This window comes from Mesocricetus auratus, unplaced genomic scaffold (assembly GCF_017639785.1).
Source record: "Mesocricetus auratus isolate SY011 unplaced genomic scaffold, BCM_Maur_2.0 Super-Scaffold_100015, whole genome shotgun sequence".
NCBI classification, from domain to species: Eukaryota; Metazoa; Chordata; class Mammalia; order Rodentia; family Cricetidae; genus Mesocricetus; species Mesocricetus auratus.
The window spans coordinates 24188248-24212683 of record NW_024429198.1 but is presented as its reverse complement, the minus strand read 5'-3'; the positions used below and the strand labels follow the sequence as shown (position 1 = coordinate 24212683).

Sequence of the window (24436 nt, the reverse complement as noted above, 5' to 3'; positions counted from 1 at the left end):
GTGGAAAGGTAAAGTCAGAGTCCTCGGCTAAACTAAAGAGAACTGTGGTATCTTCATATGCTATGTTTGTTATCAAAGATTATATTAAAACAAGGGAATAATGTCCCCTTGATATTCCTTGTTTCCTTGATACACACAGACTGACAGACAGACACATGAAAAATATTAGACTCTAGATTATACTGCCATTAGTAGCAATGTTGTCTGAACAGACAGTTCAATTACAAATAATTATCCTTTATAAACAATAATATAAAGGAGGACTGTCTTAGGGTTTTTATTGGTGTGAAGAGACCATGACCACATTTTGTTTTTGTTCTTGTTTTTTTTTTTTTCAAGACAAGTTTTCTCTGTATTGTTTTGGAGCCTGTCCTGGAACTTACTCCGTAGACCAGGCTTGGTCTCGAACTCATAGAGATCCACCTGCCTCTGCCTCCCGAGTGCTGGGATTAAAGGCATATGCCACCACCGCGCGGCTGACCACAGCAACTCTTAAAGGAAAACATTTCCTTTAGGTGGCAGCTTATCGTTTCAGAGGTTCAGTCCATTATCATCATGGCAGTGAGCATGGTGGCATGCAGGCAGACATGGTACTGGAGAAGGAGTTGAAAGTCCTAATCTTGATTTGCAGGCAACAGGAAGTGGTCCTTGCTATTGGGTATACCTTGTGCATATATGAGACCTCAGTGCTAACCTCCACAGTGACTACACACATCCTTCGACAAGAACACACCTACTCCAACAAGGCCAAACCTCCTAATAGTGCCACTCCCTTTGGGGGCCATTTTCTTTCAAACCACCATATTCCATTGCACTCCCTGGCCCCCAAAGGCCAATAGCTGTATCATAATGCAAAAGGCATTTAGTTCAACTTCAAAAGTCCTTATAGTCTCCAACAGTCTCGAACTTATTTAAAAGCCTAAAGTTCAAAGTCTCTTCTGAGACACATGGCAACCTTTTAACTGTAATCCCCTGTAAAAACAAAAATCAAAAAGCGTATCACATGCTTCCAACATATAATGGCACAGGATATACATCACCATTCCAAAACACAGGGGAAGAGAGCATAGTGAGGAAATTATGGACCAAGGCATGACTGAAAACCATTTTGGAAAATGCCAAACTCTGCATCTCCATGTCTGATGTTAAAACACTCTTCTGATATCCAACTCCTTTCAACTTTGTTGATTGTAACACACTTCTTTCAAGGTAACAGCAGTAAGAATGAATGACGTGCTATTAAAAGTATGAATTCGCCAAAGAATAAAATATAAAAAATGGAATGGAGAGCAAAAGTCAGCAGAGAGATATTCTGGATGGCAAATCAATCAATAGTTTCAGATAGGAAAAATGCCCAAGGTAATTAATCTTAAAAGACCCTCACTATAGGAAGCAGGACTTCATTTGGGCTGAAGAGATTTACTCCAGACGTGGGTGAATGATACAGAGTGGGTAGGACAAAATGAAGAGACCAGATGACAGAAGTGAGAAAGGAGAGGGAGGGGCAGGGCAGATTTAGAATCCTGAAATAAGGTGGAGAGAAGCAGGGAAGGGACAAAAAAGAGAGGAGGGGAGGGGCTAGGCACTGTGTATCTTAGAAATGAAGGTTATAAATTTATCAAATGCTACTGGACAGTTACAGCAAGATTAAAAAAACTGCTCTAGATAAGACTATGTCTCCTGCTCGCAGTTTTCCTTAGCTGCCTGTAGTTCTTCGTGGTTGAGCCCTCCTGAGCTCTACCCCCACACACATTAGCATGTCCACTGGTGTCCTTGTACAACTCATGTTCATACAACCACATTGCTGAAGACTTTATGGGGCAGCCCTGATCTCAAAAAAATTAAAGGAAAAAATTTAAATGGCCTATGGTAGGAAGAATCAACATGGTGGAGATTCTTGAGGGAGAAACTGATTTGTTTGAGAAATTTGGGAAGTTGGCCTGTGTTGCATCATTTACATTTGGGAACCCTGAATCTTTCTCAACTGAAGCCACTTAAAGGTGTCAGGGCAGCAAGAATGATGGTGGAGGTCTGTGTGCAGGAAGCTGAGAAGGGACAGAGAAGGAACTCCAGGCACTTAGCTGGAACAGAGAGAGAGAAAGGGGGCGGGGGGAAACAGGGAGGGAGGAAAACTCAAGAACTGGATTTCCAGATTTACAGATTTACCTCAGGGAGTGAAGGAAAAGGTAGAGGAGAAATCAGCTCCAACACATCCCTCACTGGGGAAAAGGCAGCAAGCAGAGAATCAGAGTGCAAATTAGAAGAATGAACTTGATGGTGACTGAAAGTTAAAACTATTGGGTTTCTAACATTTAAAAGTAATAAGGTCACTTTTAAAATGGCCTGACTCACATAGGCATCAGGTACATTTGTCTGTGAACTTAATTAAAGATTTAATACTATTCCTTTCTATTTCATGGTGTAACTTGTCTTTCTGACAAGCAAATTAAACTACTGAAATCTCAAGGTGAGGACCACTGGGGTTCTATCTTTTGGTCTGTCTTGAGCATAGGATACCTTCTAATGTTGGAGCTGCAATGTTTCCTACTTAAAATTAGTACAGGACACAGTGGCTTCTATCCACTTCATCCCAGGCCATCTGTTCCAAGCATTTATCAAATGATAACAGGGATGATATGGCTAGGGGTTTGGAGGATACAAGTGCATTAGGAGATGGGCTTCCTTTGTTTTTTTAATTGTTGTACTTTTGAAAGTTGTTTGTTTACTTGATACTAATTAAAGGTATAATATACAAAATTAAACAAGAAATTTCATTATAAATAGAAGAGAGGCATTTCTATCACACAGTATTGGATCATGAATTTCCTAGGATGTGAGAGATGAAAACACATTTGAACATCAAAGGTCTGTGAAGAATTTTCAGGGGAATCTAAGAGGGGCTCCTGGGAGCTTCCTCAGCCATGCTTGTCACTAACTGCTCCATTGGCTCCTCTCTGGCCCCATGAACATAATGAAATGGTTCTTCTTGACTCATTGGACATTGGATCAAAATTTGCTCTTGTGGAAAGCATTTCATCGTGTTATAGTAAAGTATGGATTTTACACACCAGTGTCTCCTTCCCCAAGAGTGAAGCTTATCAGCAGGCCAATCACCTGGCTCAGCACCATTCCTCTGGAAGGCAACTCCTCTGTAAGCAATGTTAAAGACACAGGAGGAATAGTTACCCATCTAATGACCTTTTCCTTCCCAGAATTCCCACCAGTAGTGTAGTTGCTTACAGAGCTACTGGCTCTGAGTTCTGCTGGGTCTGTTTAACCTTTCCTTTTTCTTCTTTTCTGTGTCTCCCTTTTCAGTACTTGTCAGTCCTTCAGGATATTCCTCTTGGTGCTTGGACTTCCTTATTTTTTCCTAATGCTACCCTCCCTGCCACTTGGCTGTTTGTGGACTATGTGGCCAACGTCTGTGATGGCTTAACTCAAATAGCATGGCCTGTCCTCTTTTCTTCTCCAGTTTTCCTTTCCTGACAGTTGCATAGGCTTACAGCTTGTCACCTTGTGGTTCTTCTTTGAAAGTCTAATAAAGTTGTCCTCAAGCTTCACTTTTTAGTTTCCTCTTAAAATCTGGTATCATCATGCCCAAGAATTCCAAGAAGAGAATCCTCATTTTCCTGTACACCAACACCCTTGCCTTGGGCTTATGTTACCTGGACAGCCTCAGCCTGCATCTCAAAGCTTCTAGCTCATTCCTTCCCTGTCCTGTATCTGGGGAGTCACTATGTCCTCTGTCCTTTATGACTGCTACCTCTGCAATGTTTACCTCTCCCTGCTGCCTCACGTGTACACTCAGGGTAGACCCTCTTGCCCATCTGACTTTGTCTACCTTCTGACACCACTACTCTCTTAAATCTGATTGCTTAATGACAAATGTACTTGTCTGCTTGGTCATTCCTCAAGATCCAGCAGGGTAAATAACAACTATAAGCTATGATGGCTAAAAGAATACTCGTCTTTTATGTTTTAAGGCCTTTGCACAATGTTATTCTTAGATTAGAGAGTAAAACTTTCTTTCCATATGATCAAGACTTTGTGAGTATCTGGCATCTGGGAATGGTAGGGGTGACAAGGGGAAAAGGTGACAGTTCTTGCTTCAGCAGGAATGCAATTTAAACATCTTATCCTCCTAAAGTCCTCCTTTCTGCTTTTGAGTTCTCAAGATTTGATGGGATGTTTACAGACAGCCACTTCATTTCTCACAGATCCCCTGGTCTAAGCATTTCTTCAAACTGTTTGGCTAGGCATTAGATGAATGCCTAGTCACCAGGAAGCCCTGCACCCTTTCTCTTGCCTTCTCTTAAGTCTTTAAGCTGAATTGGAATTAACTGGAAATTTCTTATTTTTGCATTTTACCCACATGAATCATTTCCAAGGGATGAGCCATTAAACTCCTGTCTAATAAAATAATTTTCGACTCTTTGATTTATTTATAACTACCCTCCCAAGAAATTCTTATCTGCCAGACGCAGCCACCAACATTCCCCAATAGGTGTCCAAACTTAATTAACAAAGAACTTGTGGCCTCATTGCAAAGAGCAGCAGCCTGTGGGAGAGTGGGTTCTGGAGGTCAGGACACAAGCAACTGATCTGAAACTGAGAGGTTTTGACTGAAGCTGAGCTTTCCTTCTGCTAGGGTCTGGCATGTGAGACCAAACTAAAGGGAGACAGCAGAGAATGTTCCCACAAATGACCCTGTCCGTGAAATCAGGCCTCTTCCTAAAATACTAATTGAAATTTCATGTGTTTTAATTAAAACAACATCTGCCCTGGGCTGAAGAGCTTGTTTTGAGATGCAGAGCAGGTAGGTTTCTATACTTTTCTCAGATCTACTTAATAAAGTGAAGTTATCCATTCCAGGATTAGGAATGGCCTCCTGGGTGTCCTGAGGTTTTTTAGAGTCTCAAGACTTTTCCTGGACACAGATGAAATTCATCAGGGACAAGGGCATAGATGAAGAAGGTACTGATGGTGTCATGTGATGGATACTGGTTGGGATGTCTGCCTCCCAGAATGGAGGAGATGCAGACCAGGAGCCTTTGCTATATATACCTTGTTTTCTGACACGAGACAGGAAAACCATACATGCATGCTCACATGCATGCATTGATCTGATTTAAGCGAGAAAGTCTTTTCAGTTTTGCCATGAGACACAGTACAATATCATATTCCAAACATGCATGTTTCTCAACCCTACCAAATTTACACAGCATTTTCAAAATTATTTCAAGTGAAGTCACGTTATGGAGGCAGTGACAAAGGTGAAGCTACTTAGTCCTCAAAGAACACACAGTTGTGATTTCCAGTGTAGGTAAGAATGTTTTCAAAGTTTAAATGAAAGTAAGTACATCCAGGCGTAGAATTCCATAGGTTCACTTACTCATCAAGAATTCAGTCACAGATGAGTTAGTGAAAAAGGAAGTTTACCATGCCATGCATCAGTCAGGATATCAGTGACACAGTAGAGATCCCCTGCCCTTCATCCTCCTCAGGTCTCCATGAGAAAGTACAAGGTCTCACTAAATAACGTCCAGTGTAGGGAAAAGAGGGACTTGTAATCCTATGGACAACATTCTTACTTCCTTCATCCACTCATTCATTTTGATTAAAGGCTGAATATTTTCTGTCATTCTTTAAATATCTTGCCTACCCGCTGAACTTCTTACAACAGAAGAAAGGAGTGAGTGAGAACCGCAGTGGGTTTCCTGTTTAGAAAGCAAGTGACTCACAGGTAGGAATCGGTCCTTAGTTCATTCCAGATCTCCTTCCTGTGTGGAAATATAAGTTTCATATTGCCTGGTTCACATGGAGAGACTGTGTCCCACTTGTGTCCATCTTTGGGGGACTTATGGTAGGAAACAGCTCCTTGGTGACGAGAAAACACAGTTTGCCTTGTGACTCTCTTGGCTGGGAGGGCAATGCCCCGAGGGGAGCCCGACTAGCTGATAAAGTAAAAGGTTCAGGCAAAGTGAAGAATGGTCCGCCCTTTTCATGGAAGCTAATTATTGCCATTCTTTTCAACAACCTTCATTACACAGAAGAATAATTAACGTTTCTGAAGGTTTCAAAGTATGTATATACCTGCATTAACCTTGGCTACTAAGCCACATCATTAAGAAGAATCCAGGATCTATCTATAACATGTTTATCATCAGTTTGCAGAGATGTACACATAACCATGGAAACAGTTCAATGAGAAGATGAGTAGAGTGGAGGCAGCTATGCTCCCGAGTGTGATGCTATTTGGTTCTCAGTAGATGTAATGGGGGCAGCGTGACTATTGCTTACTCAACGGCTTCCTGATAAGGGAGTCCTCTGGAGATGATCTGTTCCTCGAGTTCAAATGTGGCTGTCTGCCTGCACTCATGCCAATTAAGAGAATAGTTCAAGAGAGTTGTGATTTAAATTGAAACCCTAGAAACAGTGATGGGAAAAGCTGGATTCCTTCTGAAATTTGAAGTGTCTGCCTGCAATAGAACAGGTAAGGACTTTGTGTTCATCTTAAGTGTGTGTAAGATGAACACAAAGTCCTTTTTGTTGGTTGATATTTCCTTTAATTTGTTTACTTAATGTTTTTTTCTGATATGGAGTATAAGATGATAGTTGGATTGGAAAAAAATCTGTCTCATCTATCCCTTCAGCAAATATTTATCTAGTCTCTGTTGGGAGTCACATATAGTTTCAGGCATATGGATACACCAGAAAATAAGACAAGGCATCTGCTTCTTATTAGCTTGTGTTGCAGCAGAGGGGACAGAAACAAGACTAGTAAAGAATGTAAATAGGGAGATCCTCACCATGTTGGAGTTATGTCAAAACATGCCATTATAAATTGAGAGTATTGTAAGCCTATGGATTTGACACACCTAACTTACTGAACATCATAGATGAGTAACACAGCACATGGCATATGAGTTCTTTTCCCCATGATCCTACGACTGATTGGAGTTGTCACTTAATGCTATGGCCCTGGGTGACAAATCAGCAGCATGAAATAAAATGAAAATTCAAATCAGTTTCTTCTGGGTGTATATTATCATAAAGTTGAAAGGCTTTAAGTGAAGCCACCTTAAACATGGTTCATTTCTATTAAAAATCAATTGGGGAAGGAGGTAGGGTTGGTTGATGGATGGTGCGAGACAAAGCTTCTCTTGGGGAAGTGGCATTTGCTGAGGTGAGGGCAGAGTGTGTGGACACCTGTACAAAGAGGATCTTTAAAGTTCATGAACCTAGATGAGGTCACCAACACTTTCAGGGAGAGTTGATGGAAAGGACAAGATGGCCACACTTGTCTTTCTTTGTTGCTGTTGTTTTTCTTGGTTCAAAGTCATTGTTTGTTCTCAATGTATAAAGTGCTATATAGCATTTCTCGATACAATATCTAGAGTTAACTAGTTGACAAGACTCCTGTGTGCTTTTTCCTAAGCAGAATCTTAACATTTTGCTAAATTGGATTCTTTTCATTCACAAACAAGCTACTGCTTTCATAAAGCCCAAGGCGTCACAGTTTTCAGCTCTGCTTTTGACTGGCCACCTCCATTTCCTACTTGGTGACATCTGCTAGGAATGACTTAATGGACAATTTGGAGCTTCAAGTCTTCCAAGCTCAGATGGAACACTGGACAACTGGCTTCAGAGAAAGGAGATATGCCCAGGAACCAGAAGGCCAATCGATAGTTCACTATTTTGTTATATATTAATCCAACAAAAGACATAAAACACGTAAGCACACAATACCTAGTATTGAGCATCCAGGCAGTAGACTGATTAGCTATTGATTTTTTTCCCACGGTGTTATAGAGAAGCTATGAGACTTTTATTGGAAGGCCCGTTGCTGGTTCTGTCTGGAATAACTACTTAAGGAAAGGAAACGTGCATATGCAGAGGGTCCTTTGACCTCTTGATCTACTAGCTTAGTTTAAATACACAAAGCACATAGAGTCTGCAAATCCTAAAATTAAGCACAACCCAAGAACAAAAACCAAATCTGCAAGTTTATGTCTTCCTTTATAATATATTGTTAGGATGATGAGTGAGTGCTTTTAAAGAGACACCGACCTGAAGTCTGATGGAAAGACCTGAAAATACTTTGGTTCTGCATGGATGATCTGATGTGCACTGGGAAATGGCAGGGGACCATCAAGGGTCTACTCAGCACATCATGCCTGGTTCCTCAAGGGATGGAGCTTTGCCCACTCATATCCCACTTCTCCAAATTTGCCAGCTGGTACAGTAAGCTGCACCTTGGCTACTGTGGTTGGTCCAGCACCCTGCTGCTCAGATTCCAGATCCCATCTACTGACAACTGTCTGCTGCTGTGATGCCGAAGGAGGGAAGCCTGTACACTGTCCGGGAGTCATACAGGATGCCCAGGAGGAACTCTGCCATCTCCTCAACTCCAGTGCCACCCTTGTGACATTGAACTATGGAGCTCAGGCCATTTTTCTGTAGGTTCCTGCGGATTCTTCAGTTTCCAGGCATCAACTGACCTTTGGCCTGCACCTCCCCACTTACTGAGAGGCACAAGGAGGCTTCTCTGACTTGGGATCCCTCTGTTTCCTCTGATGCACAAACGAGGCCTCTTGAGGGCTCCAAGGCCATTGACTTGCTCCAGATCCTATATTGCAGATGCTGCCCCTTCAGCTTGGATTCTCCTCCCTCACAGGTCTGCAGAGCCGCCTTCCTTTAGGCCTCAACTTAAAGCTTCCAGTCTGCTTAAAGGGTTTCCTTTTGGATGAGGAAAATGTTTTGGAACCAAGAGGTGGCAATGATACGGCATTGGAAAAAACCACCAAATGCCATGGAATTGCATATTTTAAAGTGGTTATGTAAGTTTAAACACAACTGAAAAAACTTGCAAGCTCATCGATGACAGCCTCCTTTATCACTGCCCTCAAAGAACACTTCTAGGCAGCATGTGATTAGTTTATTTGTTTTTGTTATTGTATGAAGTGTCCCAGGACTTCCTGTCTGTTTCACTCATTTGTATAACTCTCTGGACCTAGAGCAGGCCTGGAACTAAGAGGTAATGAAAAATCATTTGTAGAAGAGGACGCACATATATTACCTATTTAATGCCCTCTTAATAAAAGATCTTTGATATTTCTTAGGGGAGATTATTTCATTCTGAGTAGGATGAAAATAGATAAACAACACAGAAATAGAGAACCAAACATATGAATGAATAGACACAGAGTGGGAGAAAAGGAATAGTTCCCTATATGGTTTCCTAATTTCATCAGGTAGGAAGTAAACAAAGAGCGCCGCAGAGCTTCAGAGTATTGGGATAACAGGACTGAACATGAAGCTCACTTTCCATCTGTACGGATTAGAAACCACATTTTCCTTTACGTTCTAAAGGACCGGCCAGGGCCTTGATCAATGCAGGAGAGCTGGAAAACACAAAGCTCCTAATAAACACACATGCATATGCTCTCAAGAGGAACTCAGCCCCTCCTCCCCACATCTGTACAAAACAAAATAAAACAAAAAACAAAAAGCTGGGACACTGAGTTAGAGAACATACCGATGAGTTCCTTATTTCTGACATCCAAGGCCATATTTCGGAGTGCCGTAGCCACTGCGCACACTACACGGTCATTGTCTATTCGGAGGAGCTCCACGAGAATGGGCAGGCCTTTCTCTTTCCGGACAGCGGCTCGGATATATACGGACCACTGCCAAAAGAGGGAAGGCAAAGGAGATTAGAAAGAGGTGGTGAGAAGCCCTAGAAAGCCAATAGCTCTGAGGGTTGTCAGACGGCTGTTCGCAGGAGCCAAAAAGGTTGATTTGCCAAGACCTAGCTGCAGAACAGGCTGAATACGTTAGACATGCACTGGGAAGCATTTGCCTTTCCCCTCTGGAGCTAACATAAAGGTTCCGGGGCACCCCATAGACCACAGCTCCTTTCTCTGGTGACAGTGTTTTCAGCACTGGGGGCTAAAAGCCACCTACAGGATGTGGACATGTGATACTACAAGAAGTGGAGATTTGGGGTGGGCAGAGCTGACCACTGACATTAGAGAAAAAAAAAAAAAGAACCACCAAATGGCAGGAAGTGGTGGTGTGGGTTGAATATGGGTGGCCTTTGTAAAGAGTTCTGTGGTGGCCCGTAGAGATCAACTGCCATGCATGCAAAGGAAGGGACCCTTTGTTCACCAGTAGAGGAGAAATAAGTAGAAAAAAAAGAATAGAGGACTGAATATGACATCGAGAAGCGAGAGTGAAAATGATAACACTTTTTGAAATAAGAACATTAAGATAAAAATGTATTATTTCCAGGGCTATCATCCAATGTCCTATAATTTGGTTTGGTTCGGGTTGGTGCTGTTGTGCAACACAGCTGATGCTTCCTGTTAAATGAAGAGGACTGTTGGGCAGATAAAGGCCCCAGACTCAGTCATTTAACAAAACGCAGGTAGCCTGAGCTTCGTAGACGTGCATGCATGTTCCATAGTGCTCCAGAGACAGCTGTGAGAAAAACTGACTGTAAGGGTTTGATTGGCTGTGATTCCATTTACAATCTGGAAAAAATACATTCAGGAAAGCAGATTCAGATTCTGAGGGAACCAGTCCTTCCCCACCCCTCCCCCACCAGGCCCACTCCAGCCGCCCCCAAACCCCCATAGGGACAGGCACCCCAGAGCTGGCTCTCACCTGTGGCAGGCAGGGAGCCCCCTCTGGCAGTGAACGTAGGGCATACGCCATGCCTGCCACATCCTCAGCCCAGCCCTGCACGAAATATGAGATTAAAAAAAACAAACAACTTCATCCTGGCCTATGTTAGAAGTCACATTCACATTCTGTTCATCACCACCATCCACCAGTGCACGTTTCTCTTCTTTCCCCTTCGTGCTCGAGGAGGAGGCACACAGATAAAACTCACCAAGACACCTCTCAGGCTACTCAACAGCTCCACGTACAGAGGCAAGGACACAATATTCAGGAGTCTGGTCGACAGTGGAGAAACACCAAGGTCTGCCAGTCACTAACCTCGATTACGTCTTGTGGCTCTCACACCGTCTCCCTGAGAGGGAGTGCTCCTCCTGGCCTCAAGTGCCCACTTTCATGTGTGCATCTGCCTCCCGCCCAGAAAACACGACCTTCTCTAGACACACTGCTTTCCCTACTGAGTGTCCAGCACCCAACCCAGGAAAGAGTGAAGCCTAAGCTTATGCAGCCACTTATGGCTGACCTCTTCCATAAAATTAAGGAGAGAGCCTGGAGTGTAGAGAATGGGATTCAGAGTTTGGGTCAACATGGAGGAATTGAAAATGCACATTAATAAAATTGGTACTGAGGCACTTTCGTCCTGAAAGACCATTGCAAACAGTTCCTGGAACCCTAAGCATGGGCCTTAGAGATGGCTCCCTTTCCACTACCAAGCCTTCCTTCCAAGTGTGCTCTTGGTTTATACAGTTGAGGTTTCTTCTAATTCCCAAACCATGGGAAGATCAGCATCATCACTTTATCAATAGGGACATTTAAATATGAAATGTTAAATAACCTCATCACAAGAGATACCCCTGTTCCTGAATATGCTTCTCCTTTGGCTGAAGATAGTATGCTCTCTCTCTCTCTCTCTCTCTCTCTCTCTCTCTCTCTCTCTCTCTCTCTCTCTCTCTCTTCCTCTCTGTCTCTGTCTGTCTCTCTCTCTGTCTGCAGCTGTCACTCCTTCTGACCATGTGATCTCCTATGATCAGTCTTCAAACTCTGGTTTGCTTTTGACCTTAATCCTCCACACTGCTCACTGCTATATCTGTAATGTCCCTAAATGGGACGGCTATGACATTCTTGGAGGGTCCAGTACTGTACTCACCTCACCTATGAGGGATAAAAAAGATGGTCCTGTGAGTGAAGATTAAAGAGAGTCCCTTTAACTCTGATGGGAACTTGAGAGGATAGTAAACAAAACTGAACCAAAAAAATTGACCATGTAAACTTTCAATAGGTATGAGTTCTGGATATATATTTTGTGATATGAAAAGTGATAGCCTGGGACCCCAGACCAGCATGGGACTGATCTAGACCCCCTGAATGTGGGTGTCAGTGAGGAGGCCTAAGCAATCTATGGGGCCTTGGGTAGTGGATCAGTACTTATCCCTGGCATACAAATGGACTTTGGGTGCCCATCCAACAATGAGGGATGCTTTCTCAGCCTGGATTCTTGGGGGAGGACCTAAGTCCTGCCCTGAACGAAATGAAGACTCTGGAGATCCTCCATGGAGGGCCTCATGCTCCCTGGGGGGAACAGGAGGGGGCGGGGGAGGAGGGGAGGGAGAGAGAGCTGGAATTGACATGTGAAGCAAGCTTGTTTCTAATTTAAATAAAAAACTATTTTTGGAAAAAATAAACAGGAAAAGTGATAGCCTGGCAATGGATTTGATACTCAGGTGATCCAAGAGCTGAACATTCTTATTTTGTTTTTGGAACTTGTGTGTGTGTATGTGTGCTGTGTGTGTATGTGTGTGTTGGGGGGCCTTCTCATATCACCACAGTCTATAGCCTGACATCTACATCATATTCAAATGTGCTGCAAATCTGCATGTTTCTATATGTTGCAAGATAAGAGGTTGCAATGTTCTTAAGCCATTAGCCTGGAAGTTCAGGGAGTGGGCTTGAAGCCCACGAGTCACCAGGTAGAGAGTTAAAAGAACAGAAGGCATGATTGAGATAAAACTGCCTGGGCGCTGTGGGATGCTTCACAGATGGGAGTAGTATAGAAGGACGAGGCTTACACAACCAGTGGTGGCTTGAAAGGTGTACGAGCTGCAAAAGCTTTAATCAGAAAGAATGGGTGTCAATGAAGTAAGGGGACAGTAGAGAAAGGTGTACACAGCGCACCCTGATTGGAGTAAATTACCTGACTGAACCATGATGTTGAGGGTAGTATGCACTGAGCAGGGCAGTGCGAAGAAGGGGAGAGACAAGCCAGGTGTGACAAGGATACCGTTGAGAAGGGTGGTCCATGATCAAGGTAAAATGCTGAGAACTGTCAGGAGCAGCAGAGAAAGAGGGAAAAGCAAGCACAGGGAGAAGGAGGAGAAGGAGCAAGGAAGAACGAGAGGACCAGGCACACAAGCAGAGCAGGATTGCAGACTCAGATTATCCCTGATGTGGGGATTTCCCAAAGATGGCACCGGAAGGCGAGTCCCCTCAAAGCATGCTAGTGAACATCTGACAACACACTTCCCAGGAAACGTTCTAACATCTTTGTATGTTTGAACTCATTTAACCCTCAACTCTGTGAAGCCTGTGCCTTCACTAAAGGGAAGTGCAGCATGATGCAGACTGTGAATGCTCAACCTGGTCTTGAATTCCACGAGGCACTATCTCTGAGTCACTGTGCCTGATATACATTTTCCTTAGTTCCTCAGAAGGACAGCTTCGATTATGAACATCTTCATTCCATAGTTCACAGAACTCCTTACAAGTTAGTCAGCTAATGCTGGTTTTCATTTAATCATTTTTGGTTGCCAATAACCCATTTAATTTTCCTCCAAATTCCTGAGTTAAAGCTAGTTAATTACTGGACACTTAAATCTATTCTTGGGAACAGCTGTTCTGATCCACTAGGGCTGATATGAAAGCCACACATGACTGGAATATCTTGTCTGTGTCATATTTGTTTACATGGAATGAGACAAAACTTCAGACAGTAAATACTGTGTTCTTCTTTTTTTCTCCTGGGCAGAGGTTTGGGTCATCGTTTGACTCCAAAAGATGTTGCCAGAGTGGGATAGAGAAGTAAAAGCAAGTGGTTGTTTTTAAGGTTAGCACACCAGGTAAAGGCTTGGGTAGACTGAAAGGGGATTACAAGAAGCAGAAAACAATTTGTTCAGTTTTCAGAGTCTACACAGAGTCTCCCAAATGGTGTGGGGTATTACGAGAAGAAGGAAGAGATGTCACAGTACTTTGTGAGATGTCACCACAACGCTGGAGTCTCCAGGGGCAAGTTGCTGATGTGGGTGAGGGTGTAGTGTTACTTTCTTCCTCCCCCTCAACAAAGATGGCAGAATGAAGAGTCACCAAATGGCTTCCCTTATTGGACTATATAACTAACTAGTGAGGTTTTCAGTACCATCCTGGAGGGATCCAGGAAGTATGAATGGCTTCTGTGACCCCAGTGTCACCAAGGGTAGCCCTGAGAGCTTCTATGGGCTGAAGTGTGAAGGAAGAAAGAGCTATAGACAAGAATTACAGAGGGGTCACTTGGCTAGGAAGCAGGCGACACATAAGAATCATTAGCATGGAGGAGATATGACTGCATCCAAAGATGCTCAACTTTGACGTGAGGCTGTGAGTGTGCAATAGAGCAGGGGTTGTCCAACCACCAATCATCACACCACTGTGTGCCCCAGACAGGAGGCACCACAGGACAAAGCTGACTTCAGAAAGAATCAATGCATGATCTAACCACTCCCCATCTACAGAGCTATGCTCACAAAACCCAAAGTCAGCATCACCTTGTGGTCAGTAGAAGGCAAGAGATGCCAACACAGAAAAGCTGAATTTGCCTGTAAGTGTCTAGATTGTTGTTTTTCCACTTTTGTCATTTTAGGCAAAATGAAGCTCAGAGATGAATCTCAAAAGAACTACCCAGACCAAAACTGTATCTAATAAATTTCCTTACCCTAAAGAATTAAAAGATAAGTAAAGTCAGTATATTTTTTAATCCTTTAAATCCAGGTTGCCTGATTCAGTTGTGGCTTTCCAGGTACTTAATTTAAAAATATGAGCCAGAATAAAACACAAATGATGGTTATGACATCTCCATAAATTATCCCATACTGAAGATGAGACAATTCCACTAAAACTGATTTATGCAGTTAAGAGGTAATTTTCCTAGGTTAGTCACCTCCACCCACCTTGAAATCTTAATACTGCACTGAATAACTGAAGATGATGTTTTCCATCAAGAACAAAACAGTCTCTTTTGAAGCCGAACCCATATAGTAATAGGGATGGGCCAGCTATTTAACAGATCTTGCAAATTCCTTACCAACTCATTTATCTCATCCCATAATTTAACTTTTCAGAAGTATTCTAGCATGTTCTGCTGTCATAGGGTCTCAATGTACCTAATTCTTATTCCATGAAATGAAAACTATCTAACAACAATGTTAGTATAAATTATGAGAGTCTAAAAGTTTTTGCTTCTGAATTTATTTATAATGCCATGTTATTTTCTTGGCAATTTAATTAGCACTATATTAGGGCAGAATATATCCCACTGGCCAAATTATTTATTCAGTGTTACTTTACTGGAAGTTTATTATTAAAAATGTATTAAATATTCAGAAATCATGTGGTTTCTATTTTGTGGTTTATGTTAGTACTACTATTGTTATTATTAATTATTGTCTGAGTTACTAAGTCTTCATAGTTGGAATAGAACTGTGATTGGTGGCTACTATGGGATCCATGGTGTAGTTGGGGAATGTCAGCACAAAGCCTTCCTCACAAGGGCTCCTCTACATTCATTTGTTGTTCTTTTAGTTCAGCCATGTAATAAGATTATACTCTTTTGTCTTCAAATTTTCAATAGTTACTTTGAGGAGTGAAATCTTTGGTCAAGGGACTTGTGAGGAATTTCCTTGTTACAAAGCTATAATTTGTAAGCAGGGATATTGGATAAGGTAGCAGCAGATATTGTGTGCTTAGAGAGTGGGTCTCCCACCCCTGTTCATATGTCTTCCATGTAAGTCAGATTACAGCAAAGATTGAGTTTTATCACACTATCTGCTAAAAATACTAAAGTACAGGTGACTGGGTTTCCTAGGAGGAAAAGGCTGTTGATGTGCTTTCATGTAAGAAGTAAGGACGGCCAGGCTTAACTGACTGTGACCTAGAGAAAGTATTCAAGAAGCTGAACAAATACCTGTATCCTGTCCTCGGCCATGTTAAAGAGCAGCAATGATCAATTTAAACAACTTATCTGTCAATGGAACCTTTCTGAAGTACCTCCCCCCTCCACCAAACATTGGAGGTAAAAGGCACTGTGTGTGACTGCCATTTAGAAATGTCCTTCAGGGAATTTGATGCAACTGTTTCTGGTGATAGGTCTTGCATTCATGAAACTAAGGCTGTCTCAGAACTCACCTGAACCACCTGTATTTCCCCCTAGGTGTAAATACATCCTTGAGGAGGGGAGACTGATAGCATCCTGAACTCCAACCAGCAGGGTGTAATGCAGGTGGCAGGCTCTTAGCCTCTGCACACAGGCGAGGCTGACTGGCCATCATTTTTATTCAATGTGAGACAAGAAAAGTAATTCAAATAGTTTGCTTTTTCTTTACTCGATGCCAAGCCAGAAAATTTCCCTTATCTTTTACTTTGTAAATGTAGTTTCTTATGAAAATAGGGGACTAGTCTTGGTGTCTTTCTCATGGAGTCAGAGAATTCCATTTGGAGATATTAAAACATTTCTTCTTTTGATGACATGGGTGGGGGGAATCTGTAGTTTGTTATGTGGAACAGTCTGAAGAGGCCACGCTAATGAGGCCTTTATTCTTGTGACCATAAAGTATAGTGTCTGTAGAGGATTCCTATGCAGCAGCAGAACTCAACTTCAATCATTTTGTACTAACACAGCACTTTGTTCTGCAACATAAGTGGACTATATTAGTGGAAGCTTTTTCTTCTCATGAAAGGGAACAGAGAGAAGCCACTGGGATTTGCATGGGAGAATATTTCTTGCTAGGGACTGAATTTTGTTTTTCTTTCATTTTCTGCTGGTGGGTGTAACAATGGGAGGACACTTGGAGTCACATGTTGAAGATGACAGAATGACTCTTAGCCTGTGTGTGAACTGCTTCCTGCCTCTAATCCCTGGTCTTTCCTGTGATGTCAGGAGAAAATAAATTCTGCCTTCTATCTTGTCTGAGACTTTTCATATTTGGAGGCATGAATGTCATAGCAGGTAGCCTTACTTTAAATAACAGACCGTTGGAATAGTCTGCCAAAAGTAACCTTAAGCCTTCAGCTTCTATACTGAGGTTTTAAGTAGCAATGCTGGGAATATGCCAATTCCTGCCTTCTTGTAAAAGTGGCATCAGGGCTACTCCTGGACCTTGACATACTCTCATCATACCAATGACAATGTCCATCGGAACTTTTCCACCTGTATTACAGAGAATAAGTTACATTCATCTCTTCTTTCTTTCAGTTGTCTTCAGCTTCTGGCCCATAGCAGAAGATTAAAGAGTGTTTAATTGATGAAAGAAAGCATCAGGCTGATTTTCAGCACTAAGTACTCATTATGTAAGGCAGCACTATCTCCGCTGAAAGTGTCTCTGCCTTAAAGACAGTGCAATCATTGATGAGGCCAGAGATTTCCACCCATTTCCATTGGGGGGCATTCTAGGTTCTAAGTGTTTGTGTCCTCTCACGGGAGTCTTTTCTGCAGACAGACTAATCCCTTAACTCTGTACCCTACATTTGATGCCAGAACTACTGACTCAGATCTTATGAGTAGATGCTTTTCTTCAGGGTGGGAAGATTAGAATATTGAGGTGCTATCCCCAATACTCTAATCAATGCTATAGCAATTCAACTCAAGTTCCTTTGTCATAATTTCTCTCTGGCATGACTACATGGGTGACTGACAATGTCTGTTCTCAGCATAGTATAATTCTGAAAAAGACTCAGAAAGGTAGTTTTACAACTGTTCTAAGTCAAGTTGTATCTTCCTTGTAAGTCTTGCATTTCCTTAGCCTGTCTTAGTTAGAAATGCTGTCTATGGTGCTGGCCTAGACCTGTTGATGTGAGCTACGCTCCCCCCTTTCCAGGGAGGGGTGTTTGGAGCTTTTCTCCTTAATGTGGAGTTTGAGTGATCCGATTATGAAGTACTTGCTGTAATTTACTCAATTTCCTTGTGTTTGGGGGTCTTTGAACTTCTTGGGTTTGTGAGTCTATGGTTTTCACTATGTTTGGAAAAATGTAAATTGTTACTCCTGCCAATATTTTTTTTTCTCTTGAACCTTTTTGTGTCCTTTTGTTTGGGGAGCCCAATGATGTGTGCACTGAACTGGCTGAGATTCACCGATGTTTCACTGTCCTCACCTGTACTAATTTTTTCTGTGCAATGTTTAATCTGCTATTCATTGCATCTCACGTACTTTTCATTTCAAACATGGTACTTTTAACTCAAGATGCTTGATTTGGTTTTTCAAACGCATGTCCTCTATCTCTAACTTTCTGAACATAAACAAAGCCATCATAATTTTCTCATGTTTGCTAATTTTAACATTTGTCAGACCTGAGCTCACTCTTTCTTTGTTTTTTTTTTTCCATTATAGACTACATTTTCTTTTTTCATTTGTTGATAGAGTCATTTCCAACTGAATGGCAGGCATTCCCAATTTTAACTGTGGGAGACGGAAATACCTACATTCCACTAAGTAGTGTTGTTTGGAATTGTGATCCATACAATTTGAAACTGTTGGTGAATTTGGATCTTGCTTGTAAGGTTCTATAGGAAAGGATAGAATACGCCCAGTTCATGGCTAATATTCTTCACAATAAACAAGATCTTTCTGGGTAATTTATCCAATAGCCCATAAATTGTGAGCTTCCCGCCCACCCCATATGACACCTGAAAACACATACTATGTCCACCTTATGTATGAGCCAAATTTTACTCCCTCTTGTAGTTTCAGGTGACCTCTGCCAGTTTTATGCATTTTTCTCACAGGCAAGTGCTACAAGTTCCCTGCTGAATGTTAGAAGGGACTTTCCTGTGTAAATCCTGATCTTTGGTATTTTGTCCCACAAACTCTAGTGTTGGAAGATGTCATTCTGTAAATATGTGTCTGATTGGTTTGAATAAAGCACTGTTGGCCAATAGGGAAACAAGATAGGTAGGACTAGGAGTCTAGGAGGATTTTGGGAATTGTAGTGATGAGAGCTCTCACCACGTGATCTCCTGGGAACAATGGGTGCTCAGAAGTGTGTCCTCAAAAGACAGGTTCTTATAAAATATATACTAGTAATTATGGGCTAGTAATAAAATCAGAGATAGGCAATAAGAAACCAAGCAAATGGCCAACAGCTTCATAATTATTAAAGAGTCCTGTGTGTTATTTGGGGGCTGAAAGCAGCAACAGGAACCAGGTGGTGGGCAGGAAGACTAAACATTACACTCTAGTTATTTTTATTTCAGCTACAGGGTTCATAATATTTTTTTTATCTCTTATCCTCAAGTTCTCTGTCAAAACCCCACTGTTCTAACTATTTCTTTTTGTTAGTTGCTTTTCTTTAGAAGAAGGTAAATTTGGACCCTGTCACTCTTCCTGCTATCTCTGGTTCAGCAGTTTCTCCACTTCCAGAAAGGGATTCTGACACTTATATTAGAGCTGTAGCAGAATTCAGGTGATCTGTCTCAACAGCGACAAACCCAGCATCAAGTTATCAGCACAGGTCACCTCTGGAGTTGACATCAGTGTGTGTGGCATTTGCAATACTGTTGTGGCTCATGACCCTGTTGTACTTCCTCGTCATGTAGGGGAGAAGCTGTCAAGCTATGTGTGACTAGGGTCAAGAATTGGCCCTAGGTTCGGTCCTTCACCTCTTGCTCCTTAGCTTCCACATCTTGTCCTCACTCTTAACACACTGTTTCTCACACACTCCATGTAGGTGGAGCCTTCAGACAGCCCCTGTGCTTATTCTGGGACAGTTTTTCTTTATTTTCCTCTATTAGGCATGATACCTCAAGATCCATTTAAAAAACCATTTTATAAAACTCTTCTTTGCATTTAAAAGTTATGCTTTCACTTGTGCCATAAACTAGGGCAAAGATGAATCATTCCATCTTATATGCCAAACCACAAGTGTTGCTTTTTTGTTGTAGTCTACTAATCTCCTCTGGTTTTCTACTACAAGAAAGTGACTGGTAGACTAAGCTAAACTCGCTGTCCCTTTCAAATTTGTCATTTCTTTGTCTAAGTATAAATCTCTAATTTCTGAGTTCTCTTACATTCAAATAATTTTGATTGGGTCACATGGCCAGAAATTCGATTTCTTTCTCCTTAAATTCACATTGCTATCATGTCACTTTATAAAATATGGGGTCTTACATGTGCTACTTTTTATTCTATTTTATTTTATTTTATTGGTTTTATGAGACAGGGTTTCTCTGTATTGTTTTGGAGGCTGTCGGTCCAGCCTGGCCTCGAACTCACAGAGGTCCGCCTGCCTCTGCCTCCCGAGTGCTGGGATTAAAGGCGTGCGCCACCACCGCCCGGCATATTCTATTTTATTTTTAATAAAACAGGCTGACAATATTCCTAGAGAACATTCATATTTTAATAGAAATAGACTAAACTATCTAAAAGTTTAGCTTCATCACCATCATGCACATATTTCTACAATTCAAAGCCTGGGTTTTCATAAACCTCAATTACAATTGAAAGAATCTACAAACAGGAGTTGAAAGAGCATCCATTCACATTTTGGAAATCTTCAAACTACTGTATCACTTCATTTTAATATTCTGCTACAAATAAATTCACTGTCTGTGAACAAGAAGAGTGCAACTAGAGTCCATACTTGTTCTGAGAAACATTTATCACTGCCGTAATGCCTTTACCTTTGTCTGATGTTCATGAACCAAGTAATGAACATTTTAAAGTTTAGAAAGTGTTAAGGGCCATTAGGAAGATCCAGTTTTCTAGTCAGTTTGCCACAGCAAAGAGTGATCATGCTCTTCTCATAAATGGAAGTTATCGTGTCAGACAAGGAGGTCCATAAAGAGCTCTCTCCATGCAAAATTCTCCAGTTTTACCTCCTCATTTCTGTTTTGTTGGGTCATAAAAAGTTAAGGACTACTAAGAAATGCCACTAAAATTTGACAGTTTCTATAAAAACACATTCTTAGAGGGCTAGCTTGCTGAGGATAGTGCTATGTGAAAGCCATTGTATGCCCTGCCATAGCCTTGGTTATTTGTGTTTTAAAAAAAAAAATCTTTGCATTTGTGAGTGTGCTATATGCACACATATGCAATCATATGTTTGTGTGAAGGTGCATGCAGAGGCCAGAAGCCAACATCATTGTCTTTCTCAGTCATTCTCTACCTCATTTTTGAGATAGAGTTTTTCACTGAACCCAGGGCTCATCAATACAGCTAGACTGGTTAGAAAGTGAGTCCCATTGATCTTCCTCTCTCCAGCTCCCAGCACCCGGGATTGCAGTGGCTTTGTATGTGGATTCTAGAAATTTGAACTCAGGGCCTTATGATTGCACAGCAAATGACTGACTGAGTCATCTCCTTTGAACTGAGACTGTTTCTTTCAAGCAAGGATTTTTCTGTTCAGTTTTTATATTAGACTCCCTTAATCTCTTTGATTATCATAATATATCATTGTTTGGTGCAAAAATAATCTTCTCTACTCTTCTCTAAGAACCCTCTGTCTCCTTTTCCCTATAACAGAGTAAAAACAGTGTATAATAGGTGGCGGGAATGTGCTTGATTCCCACATACACATGTGAATCCAATGATAATGATCTCTGTATGTGTGCATATTTTTAAATGCACAGAAACATTATGAAGAGGTTTTCTACATAACAGATGACTGGCCCATTTGTCTAGACTTATTAGGGAAGAAGTGTTTACACTAAGATTGACATCCAAAAGCCATTATTCTACTTTGTCCATCTGGGATAGAAATCTTTCTAAAATTCTACCTTCTGAAATAGCCAATAACAACTAGACATCCTGATGAGAGTGGGATGATGTTATGACAATCACTCTGTAGAAGCTAAGGAATAGAGACTATTGGAATGGTCTCTGGCAGTTTTCTTTTCTGCACACTCATATTTACATTTTTTATCATTTCTCTTTGCCATGGGATATCTACTGCATTTCTTATGGTGCATCTTTATGCCTTGTTATAAGGGTATAACATTGTATTTTCTAATTTAAGCTCATAATCTATATAGACTTGAAAAGGTCAATTGTCATAATCCTTAAACTTTATCCAGATTTCTGTGATGGCAAGTTCATCTCTCTAAGCTCTTCTCTCTCCCATTTGTGAATCTCTACTTTATTGATAATAGGAAAGTTGGTAAACAAATGTCCTCTGGACATGTGGAGATAGACGTACAGTAGGGAGAATTGAGCTGAACTAACGTGCAGTTTCAAGGGCTGAGAGGAGAATAGTGTGATTGCTAGAAGTAGGCCTGGGGTGATGTTACATATCCTTCATTCCTTGCATTATGCGATCCAAGGTAGCAAAAAGTTTGAAAACATAAAAAGAGCAAAAGTTTAAAACCCTATCATTTTCTCCTTCTAATTAAGAACTCAAGACACATCTCATTAACTCTCCAAACTATCTTGGTTACCCCCAATCACAGAGACTGATAAGTAACACAAAATATTCCACATTTCAGTCAGATACTGGGGACCTAGGTGGCAGTACTGGGCATTGCTGAGCCTAGGCACTGGTGAAACCATGACTCTCCTGTGACTCCTCACTATCAGTTTCACATCAAAAGCACACCATAGACTGGTGAGATGATTCAATGAGTAAAGGCACGCCATAGGCTAGTGAGATAACTCAATGAGTAAGGGCATGCCATTGGCTGCTGAGAGAAGATGACTCAATGAGTAAAGATACACCATAGGCTGATGAGAAGATTCAATGAGTGAAGGCATGCCAGGCTGCTTAGAAGGTTCAATAGGAAAAGGCATTCATGCCAATCCTGAGGATCCAAGTTCAATCTCTGGGACCTACATGGTGGAAGGAGAGAAATCAACTCTTGCAAGTGGTTATCTGATTTCCACATATGTTCTATGACAGACTGACAGACACACGAGAGAGAGAGAGAGAGAGAGAGAGAGATGAAAATAACAAAGCATGTTTATATCAGAATCAAAGTCAAATGAAGAGTCCTAAAGTGTGACCCTGTAAGGATGGCCTGGGGAGTAATTTGTGCTGTAAATGGCTTGCTGATGCCTTAGGAATCAAACTTATAGCTGTGTATAGAGATGTGTGCACAGGTGCTGCTGGGGCTAAGCGCCAGGGTTTGAGAACTGCTAATCTAAGCTCAGGCCATTCAGAAAAGCACAAGGAGAAAACTACACCATGGCTTTAGTTGTCCGATGCCTAATGGACCACACTGTCTCCTAGAGAACAGTAGGTGGCTCAGCAACCTTACATCATGAATGAATGGATGACTGGTGACATTGATTGTATGCTGGGCAGTGCGTAACAATTCTCTTTCCTCTGGATACTTTTAACACTTTATTACCAGTGTAGAACAATTGATCACAATGTTCTTTGTACAGCTTCCTTCCTTTTTCCTTTCTGTGCTTGGAGCGATATATAAATGCATGACTTTTGTCATATATGAAAAGTATTCACTGTATTGAACTATTCTCTGCTCCCTTCCTTGCCCTCTTCTCTTATGTGGGGACTCATTACACACATCAGCCTATTTAGTACATCTATGCCTACATTGTTTTTCTTCTCTGTGTGTTTCATTCTCAATAGTTTCCTATACTGTCTTCAAGTCCATTGATTTTTTTCTTTTGCATTATTTAGTCTACCATTAATTCTATTCCTTGCAGTGTTAATTTCAGACATTGCTTTCAAGACTCCAGAGGCTTGATTAAGTTCAAATCTGTATCTCCCCTTAACTTTATAGGACACATGAAATACAGAATTTAGTTTAAAATCTTACATTCAAAATCTTGTAGAGCCCAAAACATTTCTTCATTTTTAAATTTTCTTAAGGACATAATAATTTCTTAAGGAACATGAAAATTGATAAAAAACAGAAAAGCATATTGATAAATTAAATAATTTATTTGAATTTGTATCTTAAAGTAGTATATGTGATTTGCTTCCATGTAAGCCTTCATGCCTCAGGTCAAGTTCACCCCAGAACCAACTTTCTCCTTGTCCAGTTAGTGCATTGAGGAAGGGAAGGTGGAGGGGAACTGTGTGTATGGGGGGCACTCTTGGCCTCACAGAGAGAAAACTTCTTGGTCTGTTACATCTTCTATCATCTTTGCATTCCTTGTCCTGATGATCCTGCATGCTGTAGAAGTCTTGTGACACACAAGCGAGCTCTAATTTGCTAGGTCTTCTCATGTGCAGAAAAGATGGGGCCAGCCTAGGTTTGAACTGTGATGCCAATCTAAGCTTCTGAGAAATGAAAGCTTAGAGAAATGTAAGCTCCGAGGGCTAATTCCAAGGAGTGGCTTCCATAATTATACCTTTCCTAGCCATGGCATGCTATGTGCTGGCCCTCTGAAGAGTGAGTATGACTCCTCTTTTAAAACTTGTCTCCCAATCTCAGCTTGAAACCAAGAGACAGCTTCATTTGCAACCCAGTTCAACCTGAATTCTTTAAATACTGGAGATGCCTCATGGGTGGGAGTGAAACAATCAGTTTTCTTTATCCCTAGGTCTTTAAGAGAAG

General features: G+C 41.4%; 1 protein-coding gene across 5 annotated transcripts in view; it reads right to left on the bottom strand.

Moving 5' to 3' along the window:
* Ctnnd2 (catenin delta 2) overlaps window positions 1–24436 on the bottom strand; it is an 814201-nt gene that overhangs the window by 70727 nt on the left and 719038 nt on the right. For 4 of the 5 annotated variants that reach the window (XM_040757687.1, XM_040757684.1, XM_040757683.1 and 1 more), the window contains 2 exons: window positions 10669–10743; window positions 9539–9689 (listed from right to left, as the gene is read on the bottom strand). In XM_040757687.1, coding sequence (XP_040613621.1) covers window positions 9539–9689; window positions 10669–10743 — 226 coding nt within the window. The remainder of the gene's footprint in view (window positions 1–9538; window positions 9690–10668; window positions 10744–24436) is intronic. The other variant, XM_040757685.1, reaches the window with a different exon arrangement.